Genomic DNA, 22,114 nt, shown 5'->3' with positions numbered 1-22,114 from the left:
TCACAATTGAAACTCAAAAAACTTCAGAGGTTGTGGGCAACAACTTTGATCTATTATTACTTAGAATTCGCCTATAGAATGATTGATTCTAGTTTCTGACTTCCTAAATTAAAGTAGTAGGCAAAAGCATTTCCCTAATAGTTAAGCTGTCAAGCAGCTTTCTTTATTAGTCAAATAAGCCATTTTTATTAGCTTTAAATTCGGATTACTTGTATGCAAATAATATGCCAGCATTATGAAGCTAATTTAAATGTACTGGACCACTGCCAAGGGAGGGACGTCGAATTTAGAAATACTTATATCACAATACTTGTATTTAACTGGCATAGCTTCTTATTGGCATTTGGATGCATTTAGTTTAATTAAACAGACAGATGTTTTCATTAACTGGTGAGTTGAGTTGAGTTGCCAATGCCAATGCTATTACCATTTCTCATGCCAATGCCAATGCAGCCAAAGAAAGTCTTGTATAATTAACCCACTTAGTGCTAATAAAGCAATTGACGAGCAATATTGTATGTGCAATTCTACTTGTATGTCTTGCGTCCCTCCAAAGCCCTCCCAAGTGGCAGGCACACAAGCGCTCCTTCGTTCAATCGTTCCGTCGTTCCGTCGTTCATTCACTCAATCATTGAAATTGACTCTCGAACTTCATGCCAAGGCAGCATGACGACAAACAGCAAAAGGAGCGCTCACATAAACAAATGCTTGGGGTTTATTAATGCGCTTGTGTCGATGACTAAATTAAGGACGATTCGATGGTTGTTGTCGCTGTCGTTGTCGTTTTCGTTATTGTAATTGCGATAACCGTTAAATCAAAATAAAGTGCGACACAGATAAGGCACAGGAAATGCTCACCGGTCGGTGGTTGGGCCTTTTGTTTACTAGTTAATGCCTTTTGCTTGCGTGCATTAAAATGGCGTAAAGATGTTGGCAATGCGACAAGGCTAGGCTGGAGCGGTGTGGTGCTGTGGTTTGGGGTGGTTTGGGGTGGTGTGGGGCCCAAGGTGGCAGATGCCGCAAAGTGGCAATGAAATGACAAGGGATATGTCTGTCTCTCCGGCTGTGTATGTCTGCGGTGGTTGGCGGCTCGTTGAATAAAGCAAAAGCAGAGCCAAAGGCAAAAGTCAAAGCCGCACGCGAGGCGCGCACACACATGCGTGCGAATATGTGTGTGTGTGCACTTAATGGCACCGCACATCAAAAGGCAACACGCCTAAACGACTGAATGTCTAAATAAATTAGACAAGCAAACAGACAAACAAACAAACAAACAAACAGACGGGCAGACAGGCAGACGATACTCACAATAAGCCAACAAGCGGGAGGCAAGCGCTCCTAAAAGCAAACGAGACAGCGCACGCAAAAGACAATGAAGCAATGCAGAGCTCAAGGAGACGTACACACACACACACACACACACACACACACACATACATATGTACGCACGCAAAAGCACACGCTCCTTATTGACATGGCAGCCCTTTTATGTGTAAATTATGGCTTCAATATTATATTGACAAAGAATCAATAAAGGAAATGTCCTTAAAATTAATAGGCGACATTTTGATATAGAATTACCGCTATGTCATCGCTTTTAATTAAAATTTCCAGACGTTGACAACCCACACACACACACACACACACACACACACACACACACACACAACATGTGTGGCAGGGCAAAATTTATTACTTCCGTTAAGCGCTTGGATCGCTGATTAGAATCTGAAGCGCGACCATCGCCCAGTTGTCGCCCCAGTTTATCAAACTGTCGCCTTTCCTAACATTGACGGCATAACTTTTGGCATTTGTGTGTGTGTGCGAATTGGCATTGTTTGCTTTATATTCCGTTTTTGTTGCCTTTGGATATCCTTTTTAAATGAACTCCAATTCGAATGCGAAAACGTACGCGATTCGTACTCGTGGGTTAATTGCCGCAAGCAATTAAGTGGAAGAGTCAATTGCTTGCGCACACACACACACATACGTATATATATCTGTATACAAACATTTACACACACACCTATACACACACGGACGACATATATACGTTTGCATTGCGCTCGCAGCATGTATGCTCGATGCATTTCCATTGATTCCCGATTTCTGTTGTTTCCGCGCATTTCCTTTGCACGTTGTCTGTTTGTATTTATCAGTTGTGTTTGCCATAATCAAACAGAGCGAACACACTCACATAATGACGGGTAATCCCCCACTCGTGCATCATCGAGAATGAACAATCAGAACGTATCCCTCAAGTCCTATTTGTTTGCTCTTTTCCCAAGAAATTGTATACGTCGTAAAAATTGAACTTATCTTCGATCTGTACAAATTATTTCATCAAGTTATTAACTAACTAAGCGATTAAGTCAATGTTATGTTATGTTAACATTTCTCTTTGTTATCCTTTTGCTATAGAAATATTAATATGTGCTTTGAAATATACAAACTTACTTACTTAGAAACAGCTCTGAAGTAAACAGATCGTTGATTAAGCAAATCAGTCAGTAATATATATGTATCGACTTGACAGAAAGTCATTGAAATAGATGCAAAGCGCTCATCATCTTAAATAAGAAAAAAATTAACCTCCTTTTTTGGTAAAATTTCAAAAAAATTATATTACCAATAACAACAGAGAAGTTAATTTTAAGCAGGAAGTCCTCATTTTAATTCATTTATTTTTTTGTATACAGCAAGTTCAAAGTTACAAATAATAACCAACCAATAATAATTAGGCAACGGCGATGTTCTTCGCGTAACACAATCACAAAGTCAGCTCATACTTCTTTTAATTACCCCCCATAATAGACCTAATCAGGACACTTTCATTGCGAGATATCCATGATCGGCTGCTGCAGTCAGTTCGCATTTAAACGAGCCCCTTTTCTAGATGCTTTTCAACTTTTCACTTCAAAATGTTGCCAATCACATGAGCGCTTTACGGAAGACTGACAGTTTATTTCACTAGTATCTACTAGTACTAGTACCAGCTGCTTATGACGCTGCGGTTCTGGCACTTCAGGTTGCTAAGAGCATTAGCTTTTTTTTTGGGGATACAAATGAACGTCAATTTTCCGATGTTTCCTGCACATGCGTATACTTTAGTTTTTATTACCAGTAGACTATTTCCCACAAAACTCCGACAAACTATTTGATAGCAAGTATAAGTCAAAAAAATGGTTTTGTGATAAAAAAAAGTATTAATAACGGTTTTAAGCTTTAAATTCAAATGCAGTAAGTAATCGCTCTAAAACTTAACTAAAGAGAAATTGAGAATGTTTTTTCCAAACACAAGCTAAGACCGGGAAATTAGGCAAATATTTCTACAAATATTTTCAGTAACATAGAAATGTGCTTTCTTAAAATAAAAAAATCATCAAGCCTTGTGATTATTCGGCATTTTACTTTTTTTTGGGAATTGTAAATAAACACAGGATTATTTCAGGAAGATCCACAGAAAAACAGCGTTTTTTTCCAAAAAATCTAGATAGTGTATTTCTCTCAATGTAGTTACTAATTAGAGAATATTTGTGCTTTCTTAAAACAACAAAACATTTTATGATACTTGTGTATATTCAGTTTTTTTTACTTTTTTTAATTATTAATAAGCACAGGATCATTTCACGAAGATCCAAAGAAAAACAGCGTTTTTTCCAAATGTATTTCTCTCAATGTAGTTACTAATTAAAGAATATTTGTGCTTTCTTAAAAAGAACAAAAAAACATTTTATGAAGCTTAATACTTGTGTACTACAAGTATATATTCAACTTTTTACTGTTTTTTCTAAATTATAAATAACCACAGGATCACTTCAGGAAGATCCACAGAAAGACAGCGTTTTTTCCAAAAAATCTAGATAGTGTATTTCTCTCAATGTACTTGTAGTTACTAATTAGAGAATATGTGTGGCACAGCATTGGGAGCCTTTTTAGCTGCTCGCATGCCCCATCCATACGAAGGGTTCGAGAATTTTGAGGGGCAATCGCTTCCACGAAGCAGATCCCACTAATGTCCTTTTAAAATGATTAGCTGGCCAAGTGGCTGTGAAAAGAATTTTCTCTCTTTTCCCACTTTACACGTTTTTCACTTAATTACCAAGCAAATTAACCAACAACAACAAAAACAACAACAAGAAATGCAACCCTCTGCAATTACTTACTTTCTGTTACTTTTTTTGTTGCGCTCCTCTAAGCATTTTACAAACTTTTTCCACCGAGAAACAAATGAATGCCAGCAGCCACAACAACAACAAAAAAGCAAAAACAACTGCAGCTCTAACAAAGTTGCCAACTGGCAGGACAGACAAAAAAAAGAAGAAGAAGAAGAGCCAAAGTTGTTTATTTTTTGTTAAACATTTCTCTTGCCACCTCAATTTGGTTTTCTAAGTTGTGGCAGAAAGCGTTTTAAAAAGTGAAATAAGTGAAATGCTTTTGTTGTTTTCAAATAAAATTCCAATTTCATCTTTTAAGCCGCCCTCCTACCACCACCACCACTTCCCGATCACCACACAACAAACACACACACACACACACACACACACACACACACTCATCACTTGCCAAATTCGTTCAGAAAAGTACATTAAAAATAGGTCAGAAATACAAGTAAGTGAAGAAAAAAGGCAGCAACACTGAAAAATAACAAAAATTCTCAACTCACGCGATGAGTTAACACTAAAAGTTCAAGTTGTTTTGGCCATTTGTGCTGGTGCCAGTGTTGTTATTGTTGTTCTTGTATTGTTGTTGTTTTTGCCATTTCTGTTGTAGCATTGTCCAAGTTCTATGTCGATGTCTACCTTGAATTCACGACTGCTACCTCCACAGTTCTTCCATTATTTAATGCCAGTAATAAGCTCAATAATTTAGATCTGCATTTAATTGTTGGAATGAAGTGAAATATTGACATCACCATTTGACAAATCAAAACAAGAGTATCACATTAAAGTTGTAATTTTGAGAGTTTTAATCATAACATTCAAAAAACTTTTAATTTTAATCAGTTTAATCAGTTTTAAAGAGTAACATAAGCCATAATAAAATTTTGAAAATAGGAATGAGTTTCTTTTATTTAACAAAGCTACGTTGCATTCTCGCATTTTTTTTTAATGGCTAAGACTTTTCTATAGAGTTATCCTTTAATGGCCAAACGAAGCTTAAAAAGATTATTATTATTATGTATGGTTGAAGCAAAATTATACATAAATGTTTGTCTAATAGTCAGTGACAAACGTCTTTCGAATGTTAATTTCTAAGCAATTTTTAGTTGTCAGTCAACTTGTGCGGAACACAGCAGGAACATATCTCTTCCAGACCCAATTGTTTGCCTAAAATGCATTGAAAGGCTGATTTCAATTATTTTAACCCAAGAGTTTAGATGATGTTTCTATTATTCCAGCAATTCTTCAATCAGCAAATCAGTTCGTCTTTATTTAAGTGACCGGGAATGTTTTTGAATCGCGTATACCTCTCGTGGACTCTGTCATTAGTTAAAGAGTTGTCATTATAAACTTAATTGATCAATTAAGAGGTCGGTAAGTGTTAAGCCGAGTTTAAATATTACTTAAAATAAGCTCTTCTAGCACAAATAGCTTGTTGTTTTGTGTGACTGGTTTCTTTTTGATTGCCATAAAAAGAAAAGAACCGAATTATCTGTATGACAAAATATCATTTACTTTATCAAGAAGAACCAATAATGTAGTTTGCGTAAGATATAGATTATCCTGTTCACACCACTTAAAAATAATCAGCAATGAAATATAATATAATATAATATAATATAATAATATAATAATTATTATAAAACAATAATTATAATGATAACAATAAGAGCAAAAAAAGAAGAAGCCTTAAATTCATGTATAAATCAATTTTAATTTTATCTAAGAAAGGAATTAATAAACAAACAAACAAACAATAAAATTGTATGCTTTGCGACTAGTACATTAATTTATAAGTAATCTTCTTGTCGTACTAGGAACTAATAAACAAATATCACTATGCAGTTTTGAAGGGAAGTGTATAACATATCTACCAATTCATCCGATTGCCATGAAATTTAAATGGGATGTACCTAACTAACGTTACCAGAAAGGGATAATTTCGAAAGTGGGACGCATCTATTAAATATTTAATTAATTTAAAAAATAACATTATTATTAAAACTGTGCTGGTTAGTGAACTTTTAAATAACAAGTTTAGAGCGAAAATAGCGATTTTTGAATTGAGTTTAAAGTGATTTGAAATCTGGTATTTAGAACCGAAAAGGGAAGTATATATTTTCTAATGTACTAGCACCTTCGTTGTTCAACAATAAAGGATTTACAATTTGAATATATGTATAGGAGTGCATTAAAGATTGCTGCTGGAAACCTGTATATATATATATATATATATATATATATATATATATATATATATATATATATATATATATATATATATATAATATGAATAACAAGTAACATTTATGTTTGGAATGTCTGTGAATTGATTTTCGTGCATCGACTGAATCGAATCCATAGGTTGAACATACTTGTATTCGTGAAGTACATTTTCCAATGCAAGCAGTTAAGGGCGCCTTTATGGACATGTGTAACAAATACTGGCAGCCATGACCATTCCGTGGCACTTTGGCTAATGTCGACATGCATTTGGTCGAAAGTAATTGTTGTTGTAGTAACAAGTGACTGTTTTGTTTGTTTTTTTTTTTTTTTTTTGGTTTTTTGTTTCCAGGAGCTCGTATGTGGAAGTAAGCGGCAAGTAGCTAATGGCCTGGCAGGCCAGCTCGTGGCTCGTGGAAGGGGGTGAGCGGCGGGGACTAAAACGTTTGAAAACCATAATTTGACTAAAAACAGTCTAGACGTGCAACTATCTTAATGTTGGTGCAAAAGTTGTTGCCCAACTTTTTGGGGCGCAAGAGAAAAATGCCAAAAGTCGCGGCAACGACTAAAGGCGGCAGGAAGTCGTGGCATACAGTTTGTGGCATATACAATTTCGCTAATAAGCAACAGCATTACTAGAGTAGGCGGTGGCTTACACACACACACACACACACACACGCACACTCCTGTATGAATGTACGTGTGCATGCATGCACTCTCTTGGCTTAGTTAATTCAAGTCACGTCAACGCTGCATACGAAATCGTGTCGAAGTTTCCACATGCCACAAAACTTGCATGAGCTGCGGTCTTGACTCTGCACTGGCTTCAGCTTCAGCTCCAGCTCTAGCTGTGGCTGCCTGCCCCAATTAGCGTAAGCGCCGCTCGTGCAACATTTTGTGGCATTGGCCTTTAAAGCAGTGCGTGCATGTGGCTGTGATTATGTGGCTGTGTGCTGTGGCTTTAATTTGGTCAATGAGAGTGCCTCGGGCTGACATATGTAGTGGCGTTTGCAATGTGACAGACAGAAATACAATCAGCTAAACATATATCCACATATCCACAAATACACACACACACACACACACACAGAGCGAAAAAAGGCGATGCGCTGCTCATGTCAAAGTGATTTTTCACCTCAAGGGCAAATTTAACACAATAATTTGCACAATTTGTCAAAACACCCCTTGGGCTAAATGGTATCATAAACCAAAGCACACACACACACACACACACACACACACGCACACCCACATGCACGCCTGTTGATACATATATACATATATGGGGATACATACATACACATGTATGAGTGCCGTACTGGCCAGCGAGTGTGCGTGTGTGTGTGTTGGTGGCGACACCATAAAGTTGATTGTCCTGCGTGCAATTTTATTTTAGTTTTTCTCCGCCCGTTTGTCACCAAACGTTGCCCCAAACTTTCCAGCATGTTTTTAGTTGTTTTTTCGGTTTTGGCTTAAACGGTTCTTTTTTTAACAAGTTCTTTTTTTAACTAGTATTCAGTCGTACATTTTAGCCATATGCCGCACCTGAAGTCCCTTTAGTGTGGCGTTTATATTGAGCTTGAAAGGTACCTGAAAATCGTCCAAATGGGAATCAATAAAAAATGAAATTTAAATAAATAAATAATAATAAATAATGTTTGAATAACAGAAACTTATTATTGATCTGCGTTGCTAAAGCCAGACACATTTCTGAGAAAAAGTCTCGAATATTGCCAAATCGAAAAGTTTAATGAACATTATGAAATATTTATCGTTAATTCGTCTATAATTATAGTACATATGTCCTTTTTGTGCTAGAATCAATTTCTTCAAAACAGACTTGTTTGCAAATTAATTATTCTGAATATTTCACAATCTAAATAAACTTAATATAACATCGATTGACTTGTATTAAGTACATACTGGAAAAAATAAGCAATTGTGTAATAGATCGTGTATAATAAAGAGTGAAAATTTTCTTACAAATTCTTTGTATTTTGCAAAGCATTTGTTTTATTTTTCATTTACCCACCAGTACGAGCTTCTATTGAGTAGACCACTAAAACGTTATCATAATTCTTAGAAACCGTCTAAGAAAATTATTATCTGTTGAACATTATTACCTGTTTAAAGTTATTATCTGTTTGTTCAGAAGAACAAATCTTTAGCTTAAGAAATGTGTGCTTGGCCTCTAAACAAAGATATATTTTCTTAATATTCTTTATTTTATTGAGAATATTCAAGTATTTATTTTGTGCTGCTAAACGAAGTTTACATGAAGCAGCAGCTCTTAGGCAATGCTTACAGCAAATCAATTTATCTTTTATGTGAAAATAATATTTTGCAATTCACAAAAAAATTAATTGACTTCAAAGGCTTTAAATGTTGTCGAAATGTTCCGTTTGTAATGGGATATTGGAGTTAAAACAAAGGTAGCATGCGCAAAACTTTCTCTTTAAATTTTTAGAAAATATTTTAATATTTTTTATATTAGAGAATACGCATTTTAATAACGATTTTATTGTTAGGCGATCAGTTCCAAGCCCTAATCGAAAATAGTTTTACATTTTTGTAATGGGATATTAGAGTTAAAACAATGGGAGTAGGCGCAAAACTTCCTCTTTACATTTTTAGAAAATATTTTAATAATTTTTATATCAGAGAATACGCATTATAAAAACGATTATATTGTTAGGCGATCAGTTCCAAGCCCTAATCGAAAATAGTTTTACATTTTTGTAATGGGATATAAGAGTTAAAACAATGGGAGTAGGCGCAAAACTTCCTCTTTAAATTTTTAGAAAATATTTCATAATTTTTATATCAGAGAATACACATTATAAAAACGATTTTATTGTTAGGCGATCAGTTCCAAGCAATAATCGAAAATAGTTTTACATTTTTCTAATAGTTCTCTGGAGAATAGAAATTGTTGCCAAATTTCTGTGCTTACTCAATTCCTTAAAACATATGCCAATTTATTGTTACCGGATTTATTGAAATAATTCAATTGACGACTATTGAACCATTTCATAAAAATAGGCAAACATATTTTTAGTGTTTCATGAAATGGAAAGGCAAACATATTGTTAAATTTATATATTTATTATGTTTATTATTCATGTTTATTCTATTCCTTTTTAATTTCCACATGAAATTTAACAGTAAACTAAGAACTTGTTGATTGATTGAAGCCTATTAGAAGGGGCACACAATGCTAAACGCTTACTGTGGTGCATGAATAATTTATTAGAGAAAGGGGAAAAATCCATTTTCCATCAGTGGGAAAAATGCAGCCAAAGGGCATGCAAGGTTCGACACACTCCCATGTAATACATTCGTGGAGCGTTTGTGTTTTATTTTGGTTTATGTTTTTAATAAATATCGTCTGTTTTTATGAATGGTTACCTGCAGCGGTCGTTGGCACCATTGCGGCTTTCACTCTAATAACTAACGTGTACGCCAACAAAAATAGAATATAATAAAATTAAATGAAATATGAAGTGTAAACAAGCGAGTGCATAAAATAAATCAAATTGTATATAAAATTCACTTCATGTTCGTTGTTTGTACAAACATATATGCTATATGCATACTATCTAGTTTCATTCAGGCTGCGATTTTATTAATAAAGCATCAAAGGGCATTTTAATTACAGAGTTTTGGGTGCCATAAGCCGAGGTTTAGGTATAGGTTTGTTTTAAGAACAGCAGTTCGTTGAAAAGCAATAGATGGAGGAGAAGAGGGCGCGAACTAATGGGGAATTGCTGGGAACAGACAATTATTTTTAAACGCGCCAATAGTATAGTAGCTTTGTAATGTTTCTATCTTTATACACAACACAATTATAAAGGTCCAGTATTAAATAAAGCTATTGAAAGGTTTGAGAAATTGCCATTTCATTCTTGAGTTCGCTTCGGATTTTTAATGCTCAGAAAGGAACACTAAAAAAACTTTTAGGTTATACTAATCATCAAATTTAAGAGATTGAAACAAGCTTTTCAGAATATTGGGCGTACATACAGCTCTTTATCAATATTATTTAGAGAAAGCAAATCACAATCAAAGCGCTAGTCCACAACCCCACATACAACACTCACAGTTTTTATTGTGGGACTAAAAACTAATTTGTTTATACAAGTTCTTAACAATTGAAGCGAAGTTATATGTAGGTCGGCATTGCTTAAATAACATCTAAATATTAACATTTTAAACCAATATGCTAGGATACATTATTGATGGAATGCCTGAACAAATGTGGCATTCTTTGGAGTTTTGTATTATTTTCAAAACAAGCACATCTATTTAAGGAAATGATAAATTAAGTTAAAATTATAATTTTGATAAACTTGTGTTTGATTTCTTGACTATTTTTGTTGTTGCTAGCAGGGTCTGCTATTCGCTGATTGGAACTCAATTATTGGAACACAATTAGGATGCGCTTTTAACAACTTTTTGCTTCACAAATACTACAGCAACTGAAATGCAGATTCCAATTGGCGATAGTAGCGGGTGAGTCGAGGAGCTCATGTGCTGGGCCTCTGTGATTGAGGTGAGAGCTTATAAGTATTATAAGTATTATATTGGGTGTTTTGTACGACTGTGGGAAATGTTGAAGCCCTATCTAATGGGATTCCAAACTAGTAGTGTCTTGCGACAATAAAGAGTTTCTATCTGGCGTTAATAATTTTTCGAATGAATTGTTTGGCCCATCTCACCCATTTTGGAGGCAAGCTGCCTTCATTGCAATGGAAAACATCCTGTCTATTCATAGATGCTGATACATTTGGCAGATGTCAACAAATAGGCAATAAAACGACTCGCGCCCATTTGAAGCCGTCGAACGTCTTATACTGAGCACATACTGGAGCAAATGTGCTTCCTTCGTTTATATTTTCGTCCAAGGAATTTGTAATACTATACTATGTACATACACTATTTGCTTTAACTGCTGGCAGTGCAGCTAAGTGCCGCCGTTTGACCATTTTCCTTAATAGATTCGCCAAGGGAAGGAGGCCAAGACGACAAAGCAGGCAGAAGGCAGCAGGCAGCAGGAGGAGCAATAAAAACAAGCTAGCAATACATTTTGTGCAAAAATATTTATGTTTTTATGCAACAAAATGCATTAACTCAACTCTGGAATTTCAAATGTCTGGCAATAGCAGTAGTGGAAAGCAAAAACCAAACCAGACTGCACAGTAGTTTAGAGCTTCAAGCTCCATTCTCTTCTGTGACGAAAAATGGCAGAACATTAAAAGGATTAAATTTGCTCGAAATATAATATTTATTTTCATATTTGTCAACCAACAAAAGTCATTTATATGGTGCTTAAGCTTACTTTTTCTTGAAAAACCTTTGAAGATTTGTTGGCGCGCAAAGGCAGCACCGACATTCCACTAACTTGTTTTTGTGAATTTGCCAAGTTTTTTTTTATTAATGAATTAATCAAGTTAATAATCAAATAAATAATGAACTAAATAATCAACTAAATAATTAACTAAATAATCAAATAAATAATCAAATAAATAATCAAATAAATAATCAACTAAATAATCAAATAAATAATCCAATAAATAATCAACTAAATAATCAAATAAATAATCCAATAATAATCAATTAAATAATCAACTAAATAATCAACTAAATAATCAAATACATAATCAAATAAATAATCAACTAAATAATCAACTAAATAATCAAATAAATAATCAAATAAAAAATCAAATAAATAATCAATAAATAATCAAATAATAATCAAATAAATATCAAATAAATAATCAAATAAATAATCAATAATAATCAAATAAATAATCAATAAATAATCAAATAAATAATCAAATAAATAATCAAATAAATAATCAAATAAATAATCAAATAAATAATCAAATAAATAATCAAATAATAATCAAATAAATAATCAAATAAATAATCAAATAAATAATCAAATAAATAATCAAATAAATAATCAAATAAATAAATCAAATAAATAATCAAATAAATAATCAAATAAATAATCAAATAAATAATCAAATAAATAATCAAATAAATAATCAAATAAATAATCAAATAAATAATCAAATAAATAATCAAATAAATAATCAAATAAATAATCAAATAAATAATCAAATAAATAATCAAATAAATAATCAAATAAATAATCAAATAAATAATCAAATAAATAATCAACTAAATAATCAAATACATAATCAAATACATAATCAAATACATAATCAAATAAATAATCAACTAAATAATCAACTAAATAATCAAATAAATATTCAAATAAATAATCAAATAAATAATCAAATAAATAATCAAATAAATAATCAAATAAATAATCAAATAAATAATCAAATAAATAATCAAATAAATAATCAAATAAATAATCAAATAAATAATCCAATAAATAATCAAATAAATAATCAAATAAATAATTAACTAAATAATCAGTTAAATCATATATACTAAGAAGTTATAAAATAAAAATGAAAATTTTCAAAAATAAATAAAGTGTTCTTCATTTTGTTCAATATAATTTATTATAATTTATTTACTTCAAAAAGTACCGTAAGCTTTCTTAGTCAAATTCTAGAAAAACGTCTCTTAGGGTAAATAATCGTAATATTTTCCAAGTGTCTGCTAAATACTGCATTAAATACTTAATTATATTCAAAGTGATTGTTTTGAGCTACAACTTCTAATTTTTATTTTAATTTCCAGTTTGATATTTTTTGTTTTCCAAAAATTTGTTTTTTTTTTTATTTATTTATTTAAATGGCAACACTTTTTTAGTTTAGCAGAAGAGTTGTTCAAAATACAATGATGTGTATATTTTTTGTTTTCCAAAAATTGTGTTTTTTTTATATTTATTTATTTGAATGGCAAAACTTTTATAGTTTAGCAGAAGAGTTGTTCAAAATACAATGATGTGTATAATGTTTATCTCACTTAATAGGGGAGCAATATATTTGAAAAGTCAAACGGCACAGCATGTGGCTGTACTGCTCAGACGTGATGTGCTGATTTACTTATGTTTTGTGCACTCGGATGCGTGATCTGTCACACTGTGAATTGGCAGTCCAGTATTTATAGAAGTTATAGAAATGTTGTTGTGTCTTGTTCTAGTTGTTGTTGTTGTTGTTGACCGACCGACCGACCGCTTTTGTATGCAAGTGTCGGTCAGTTGCGGTTTATTTGTACATATATATATGTATGTGTGTGTGTGTGCAAGAAATGCTTTTCAACTTGCCTTGCAAAACATTTTACATTCGATGACGTTTTCATTGCAAGATGCAACGTCAACAATAATACAGTGGCACAAACACAAACACACACATATATGCACATTCACAAAAATTGAAGAGCCAAAAATACATGTACTACTATATGCTATATGTATGTATGTATGTATATAGATGTATGCACAACTTCATCGGTTTCGCTAGGAAAAAAGCATGAATGAATGGATGGCTTGCATTTGCTTCGTTACGTTTCATTTCAGTGCGTGTTGCTGTTGCTGTTGTTGTTGTTGTTGTTGTTGTTAGTGTTGTTAGTGTTGCTGCTTCAGCTCAGTGGCCCTGCTCGTATCCGTACCAGTACCCATGCCCGTGTCCGTACCCCTCCCTCTCCCCAACAGTTGCATATTTCACTTACCGGAACTACAAAGCAGAACGATTGCTGAGCAAGCGATAAATCCTAAAGAGGAGAAGCAGAATGTGTGCTGCACTGGCGACGGCATGTCTGGCTCTCAGACTGATGGACTTATGGACTGAGTGGCGCCACCGCCACTTCCACTTCCCCTTCCACTCCCACTTCCACGGTCACTGCCACTTCGGTTGCTTCCACTTTGGCAGGCAAATATGTTTAGTCGTTCGATCGCCTGTTCTCCAGCTCTGCTTAACTGACAATGTCGTTACTTTTTTGGGTTCAGGTTCGGGGTTGTAATCTGAGTCTCAGTCTCACTCTGAGGCTGTGGCTGCGACTCTGGCTGCAACTGTGACTGCTGATTGTGCTCAGTCGTTCAAGTCGCAGCTGGGCTGTACAAACATTGTTGCAGCATTGCACTTGGCTTTGGTATTTAAACGCTCCTGCCTCTTGCCTCTTGCCTGCAGTTCTCCTGGCCGAACAGTTGTCAAGTCGTTTGAAAACAGCTTAGGAAGTGGCGCGCGCTTTTTGGCTTTTGGTTTTCGTTTTAGATTTGGATTTGGATTTAGATTTTGTTTTCACTTTTGCTTAAAGGCCGGCAGGCTATGCTGTTGGTGCTGGCCACTGGCCATCTTGCCACACTGCCATGTTGCTGGCTCCAACAACAACAATCTCCAAAAAAAATAACAAAAAAAATGGGGGGAAGGGAGAAAACAATGGCTGTGTGGATTTCTGGACTTTTTTATTGTCTTTGCTCAGCGTATTGTCTTTTTTAGCATTTGTCACAGCTTTTTCGGCTTGTCACAATTTCTTCTGGCTTGCTTCTGCTGCTGCTGCTGTTGTTGTTGTTGTTGCTGTTGCTGTTGATTCTGTTGTTTGGAAGGAATAGGAAGAGCAGCATACGGACGTGTTAAAACTTTGCCACTCTGCACATGCAAATTTTTAATTTCCGTTGCTTTCTTTGATGTGGACACAAGTTGCATTCGTCATTTCCGTCATTGGCGATTTTTGCCGCAGAGCGCACAAAAAACCGAAATCGAAAAACAAGGAAAAGAAAAAAGAAATGCAAAAAAGAAACCAAAAAATTCACTAGAGAAATAACAACAATGCAGCAGCTGTAAAAACAGCAACAAGAGCTATACGTTTGCCACAACAATGACAAGAAACATGCTAAAAAATGGCGCTCTTTTTTTTGTTTTTTTTGTTTTTTGTTTGTATATTTGAAGTGCTTGTTGTTGCCGCTTTCACCCGCGCTTTTGCACTTTGCACTTCGGACTTTGATTTGCATTTGTGTTGTACACTAGTACATGCATATTTGTTTATTATTAAATCCCAATCGAGCAAATCAGAGTAAAATTAACATAATGTGAAGTGAGTTGGAAATTGTGAAAATAGTAATAAATAGTACTGTGTGTACACAGAGAAGCCACAATCCATGTGTGTGTGCTGTATAGTACACATTTTTAATTAACATGCCATTTAATGTAATTCAATTATTAATTATCAACATCAATGGTCCAACAAGGCTTATCGCTTTTCAAATTGCGCGCGCCTACGGTTTTAAATTGCTCGTTCACTTCAATTGCCGCGCCACGCGTCCGTTTATCTCTGAATCCGCATTTAAACTGAATTGTCATTGCTATCAGCGCCAAAGGATATGCAGCGCTTTGCCTTTTGCTGCTGCTGTTGCTGTTGCTGCTGCTTCTGCTTCTGCTGCCACTGCCGGTCGTCGTAGTAGTCGCAGTCGTCGTTGTCGCAGCCGCATTACCAGCAGCAGCAGTAATGTAACAGCAACAGCAACAACAACAGCACTGGCACTGCCACTGGCACTAGCACTAGCAGCTGTTGTGTTGTGCCGGCCTCACAACAGTCGCACTCGCACTCGCATTCGCATTCGTAGCCAGACTCGAACTCGCTGCAACTTTCCGTATAAGTCAACAGCTACTCACATCTACTTATACTGGGATATTTATGCGGAGTAGCGCGACGTAGCTGGGATATTTCAAATTTCCCTTAGTAGGTGGCTCGCTCAGTGCCTGAAAGGGCTCTTGCCATATTTAAGCGCGTAGAAGCGCATAGAGATCTATAATTATTAAAAGAAAAACTATTCAGGATTAAATAGTTAAATAGCTGAGCGCACAGAAGCTGAAAGATCTGTTATGGACAGAAACAGTTCTTCTTTTGTCAGTTTTAACAAATTTTTGATTTCGAAGCTCTTCTTATGGCAGCTGTATGATGCACTTTACAATGCTCATTAATGACTATATCCCTCAAAATATATTTACAAACACAAAAGCTATCCCAGTACAGCACAGAAGCTGAAAGATCTGTTATAGACAGAAATAGTTCTTCTTTTCTCAGAAAGCAGCTCAGTTTTTAAATAAAAAGCAATTTCATTTCTATGTAATATGTTTTTTATGTTCTTTTGTTTATACAGATATGCTTATATTATCTTAAAACCTGTAATTATGGCAGCTATATAAAGTAACAGCTTTGATGATAAAATACTCATGAATGACAATATTTGTTGAAATATTTGAAATGTAGCAACATAAATGTCAGTTAATTTGAATTTATATTAAGAAACCCTGTCATGCTAAGTGTGAAATATATTGTAATCTATCGATAAGATGAGTGATATCGATAAATATCGCGCATTTCGCCTAATGAACTCAACCAATAAACACCTTTGCTCTTTTCATTCTAAGTAATAAATCCCAACAATATTCCCCAAATTATATTTATAACTAGTATACCCTTTGGGTACAGGGCATAAAAACAGCAGTTATCTCAATAAGGGTGCCTTTTGCACCAATCGGTCCTATGACAGCTATATAAAATGGTTCGCCTATATACAAGTATGTACATACAAGTATATGATTTGCAATAAACTTTCTTCACGTATGGATTTCACAAGTCAACATAAAAAGGTTGGTTTGTTTCGTTTTAGTTCAAGAGATAAACCAATTCATCGCGTCGTGCCGATCATATGTTTGGGTTCAGCCACGCCTTCTTCTATAACAGGCACATACATTTGGCACTTGGACTTTTAAGGCTTTTACACTTAATTGCGTTCACTTTAGTGAGTGTATTGCATTGACAATAGTGCAGATTATTTCTATAGATCAGCATTTATTACAATATTTTTGAGGCATAACATTTTAATTAATCGAAAAAAACTAAGTAAAGTTAGTTGATCATATATCGAATCAATTGAATTTGTTTATTTTGGTCAACACATTACGGTTTTTAGTTCGATTTTATTTAATAGAAAGTTCGTGCTGTTTGGCATTTGCGTTTGTTACCCTCTATTTTGTTTTTGAGGCACTCTTATATTAAAATACTGTTATGTCAACTCTTCTACGCGCCGTAGAGAGCTTCGGCACTGTCCTCGGCATCTGCTGCGGCCCCATCGGCATCATCGTCGCCTTCGTGAGGACTTCGGGCCGCACAGCTGGTGGCTCCCAACCGACGCCTGCGCGACAGCAGCGCCAATTTCAGCGAATTACAACGCTTGGCGCCACGTGCATGCTGTTAGCGGTGTTGTTTTCGTTGTTGTTGTTGCTGGTTCCGTTGCTACTACTTCCTATTGTTATTGTTTTTGTCTCTGCTTTTGCATGGTGGAGTGGGGCGCGGGGAACGGGAAATGGGGAGTTAGGAGTTGGACATGTGGCCTGGCAATCAGCGGCACTGTATTTTTATGCCATGTGCCTCCTTTTTTCTTTGTTTTTTTTTTTTTTTTTTTTTTTTTTTTGGTGGCTTGCCTCTGCCGCCGACTTTGTCGCCTCTGCTGCTGCTGCTTCTTATCAGCAGGAAGACGGTGGCATTGGCATAGGAAGCGGGCGCGAGTGCCCATCGGAGTCGTCGTTGCCATCGTTAGGGGCTCGGCGCTGGGGAGCTGGCGCTCGTAAATGCGCTCGTTCTCCTAACTAGTCATCGTAGTCATAGCCTGCTGGCATCCTCGTCCTCGTCCACGTTCACGTCCACGTTCAAGTTCTCGGAGTCGTCGTCGTCGTCGCCATCGTCGTCGCGCGTTGAGCAACTTTGATATAAATTCTTATTGGCGCATTACAAATTGTCGTCTTGCTGTGCCGATGGGTGGGTGTGTGTGTGTCTGTGTGTGTGTGTGTGTGGGTGCCACATAATGTAATCAGTCACATTACATAAACATTTTCATTTTCATTTACATGCACACACATAACTACACACGCACACACACACATCCACACACATCCAGACACATCCACATACATCCAGACACATCCACATACAGCACATATGAAAATCTGCGTTTATTATCTGACATTTTATTTCGCGCATATTTTCGGTAATTAGATTTTCACTTCATTTGCATACAAATGAGAAGTTTTGTGATGTGACAAACGCCCCTCGTTGTTATTCTCATATTGTTTTCTGGCAGAGCGCTCTGTTTGCATTGTCTTTGCATTCTTTTCGCTTGTCGCACTGCCCCAAGTCTCAGCAAATCTCAGCAAATCTCAGGCAGCCAGCCAGTCAGCCAAGCTGACACACAAGTCCACACACACACACACACACACACACACACACACACACACACACACACACACACACACACACACATACACGCATTCCAATGTCCTGATAAGGAGATTACACAGTTTTCATTTTAGCTTCCCACTACAGCTTAATATATCATCTCACTAAGCTAATTCGTTTCATATGTAAACAGCCGGCATTTTCTTAAGGCCTGCATTATTAAATCGAAGCCCAAGATTAATCAAAGCGAGCACCCAACCATCCAACCATCCAACCAACTTACTAAAGAAATACAGCAAAGACATTTCACGCTTTCGGTTATTTAGAGATGGGCGCAGAGTGCTTGGTAATATCGCGGAATTTCTATTAATATAAGGTTATGGTTTGTTTCAAGCTCCAATGGAGGCTATATTTTTTCATAAAACTGTTCAAAGCCCATAAATAATATCATTTGTTGAGTTCGTTCAGGTCTGAATTTCACAATATACATTTTCGAGCATTTAGATGTATTTATGGAGAACAATTTTAAATAAAAACAATGAGTGAGAATAAAAACAATGAATGAATACCTTTTTTTATTAGATATTTTATGGACGATATCCCCTTTTCTCTTTTATTTTTCTCTTTAAGCTTAGCTATTAAGTGGAATAAATTTTCCTCATCTACTTACTCTTTTTTTTAGTTTGTTAGATCAATTACTTGTATGTCTCTTACCACGTATGGCTGTGAATCGGGGCATAGCTGGCCAAATGGCAAATGAAATTCCCCCAACGTGTCGGAGGCATAAATAGACGTTATTTTACAGTTTTTACTTAGACTTTCTTATCCTTTGAAGTTGAAATTATAACGTAATATTATTATATATGTTTATTTTAATTTATAATTTTATAATGTAATATAAATCATAGTTTTTGTAATATGTATCAACAGCACTATTTGTTGATTGATTAAATAAAATAAAAAATTGTAAATAAATAAATTTATTTATTTAAAAGAAAATCGCGTCCTATGTAAACAATACACACATCAGTCTCTTATAATGAATGATTATTGTATTAAAATAAATTGGTATTTTAGTTGTACAAATAAAAAAATTGCTATTAATTCAAAAATTTAAAATGCATTGCATATAAATTTAAAAACTTTGAATGCACTTTGCTCATTAAACGCTGGATTTTAGCCCCGATCTGTCTCTGTAGTTTGTACATATATATTGTGTATGTACGAATAAGTGCGGTCTGCCAACTAAAATTCATAATGAATTCAGTCTGGTTGCTGAATTCATTTGCTTATATGCGTATTGGTTACAGGATTTCCAAACCGGAGCCTATGGATAATTAATTGAACGATGTTTCACGATTCACATTCGGGGCTAATTTCCATCGCTATGCTCAATATCTTGCTCGCTATACATACGTATGTACATATGTACTAAGTATATATAGATCTACACCTTCATTGCTTCATTGGTATTGACAGACTTGACATTGCAAACCACGCGCGTAATTTAAACAAATTCAATTGAAAGCGAAGGCGAACGCGAAGACGAAGGCAGCAATAGCAACAACAATGACGAAAGTAAGAGCAAAGTAGGAGAAAAAGGAAAACACGTACAACACCTACAACAACAAGAACAGTAACAACAATTGTAAGTACAACAATGTGGATGCCAATGCAGGCTCATGTAATTGGCAGGCACTTTGATTAAGGCTTGTGGGTCTGCGCCCCAAAAAGTATGCTACACTTTCGTTGCCCGCTGCAATTTCGCCTCCGCCGCTGAACGAAGCTAATGGAGGTCTGCGCGAATATGTACATATACATACACCTATATATATATATATATAAAAGTGCTCGGGGCAAGAAAATGCAGCTTGTTCCGCACACATGCACAAAAAATGCAATTGAATTCGTGGCACTTTTAATGTAATTAGTTTTTACACCTCGCAGGCGCACGGACAAACACACAAACACACAAACAGACAAACAGGCAAACAGACAGGCAAACACAAAAAACATACAGTCAGACAAGCAGATAGACAGACAGACACACAGAGAGACGTACAAGCCGGATAGACAGCAACTGTACTTGCCGGTGCGTTTAACTGCAATATCTAATTAAAACGCCACAGGCAACAATTGTTATGGGCACCCGCGCCAGCAAAGAGCTAATTGGCAACAAGATAAATCGGTGTAGCAATTTGGCAAGAATTATGCGACAAGATCAATTGGAATGCAGCGGGAGCAATCAGGTAATCAGGATGTGTTGAAGCAGCACAATTGGGCCAGGCACTGTCAAGGTCTGCAGGCAGCCTCGACACTTTCTGGGTCAAACGGGCCAGCCTGAACTCATAAATGTTGGCCGCTACACTCGTATGTCTGTGTACACAAATGTCTACCTAACGTTTTACGCCTTTCTCGAATTAAAGCCATAAAACGAATGAGAAAAATAGCTTCCAGAAATTGGTGGAAGTGGCAATACAAAATGGGGGAATGAGCAATGGCCCTGACAGCCACAAGAATAGTCTGTGTGTGTAGCAGGGTTTGATTTGAAATTAATATAACTAAAAGGTTTTACGGCGCACTGTCGATGTTGATGTGATACATCCACACACACTCACATACTCACACACACACACACCTATACTATAAATATCTATGTGTGTGTATATAGGTATGTGTTTGCGTTTGTTTGTCTGATGAATGCCAAGTGAAATGTTTGTTTCTTCTACTGTTTGTTGGCATTTCTATAGCTTTTTTGCTCGCTGTCTTGTTGGCTTTTTTTTTTTTTTTGCTTTTATTATTGATTTCCACCGCTCAGTTGCGCTATTTTTTATTTATGTATGTATTTTTATTTCTGCTTGGGCAATAAGCGCGTCGGAAGAGCGAAAAACTAGCGACGCCTTTGGCGTTTCTTCGGCATTTGCGCCTTTGACGCCAAAGTTCGTTCCCACTGAGGCGACGGAAATGTAACAACACATGGCCCATAAGTGCATAGATAAAAATGTAGAACTCGTTGGGGTAGTCACGCAGAGAAGCATGAAAAGCAGAAGAGCAGACATCCAGTCTGCCAAGTGATGCCATTATTAACCCTTGAAAGGCGCTTCGAGCTCACAACTAATACGGCTCACTCGGCCGAACAGTCACGACCGATTGCATTCACTATAGTGCATCTGCACCTACAATTATGATTATACATTTTATTTTATTTTTAAAAATCGCAAGAACTCCTTTTTATTTAATTGACAAAATTTAGAATATACGAGTATTTTCGTATCTAATCATTAGTACTACAAATTAAAAATATAGTTTGTTTTATTCTATTGCTTATGATACTTTTATGTAAAGAAGCATCTAAGCATCTAAGTTATATTTTCAATTTGTAACTAATATAAATACGCCTAGTTTTCCGCCCTTAAATAATACTTATTTCTAAAGTGCTTTCAAATCTTAAGATCCTTTAATATTTAGTGTTAATTTGTCCTTTAATATTTTGTGTATTTTAAAATTATTTTTCTGTCTCTTCTCTGCATTTTATTACTTTGTTTGAGCTGGTCTAGTCAACTTAAGAT

The 22,114-nt window shown here is 35.4% G+C and overlaps 1 protein-coding gene across 1 annotated transcript in view; it reads right to left on the bottom strand.

Moving 5' to 3' along the window:
• The window catches only part of LOC115627602 (carbonic anhydrase-related protein 10), a 32,579-nt gene extending 18,158 nt beyond the window's left edge, over positions 1-14,421 (bottom strand). The window contains exon 1 of the mRNA XM_030523324.1: positions 14,040-14,421. Coding sequence (XP_030379184.1) covers positions 14,040-14,124 — 85 coding nt within the window. The 5' untranslated portion in view covers positions 14,125-14,421. The remainder of the gene's footprint in view (positions 1-14,039) is intronic.
• Between the last annotated feature and the right edge of the window lie 7,693 nt (positions 14,422-22,114).

Source organism: Scaptodrosophila lebanonensis, unplaced genomic scaffold, assembly GCF_003285725.1.
Source record: "Scaptodrosophila lebanonensis strain 11010-0011.00,11010-0021.00 unplaced genomic scaffold, SlebRS2 tig00000096-arrow-pilon, whole genome shotgun sequence".
NCBI classification, from domain to species: domain Eukaryota; kingdom Metazoa; phylum Arthropoda; class Insecta; order Diptera; family Drosophilidae; genus Scaptodrosophila; species Scaptodrosophila lebanonensis.
Note: the sequence above shows the minus strand (reverse complement) of the source record. Positions and strands in the feature narration are given on the sequence as shown.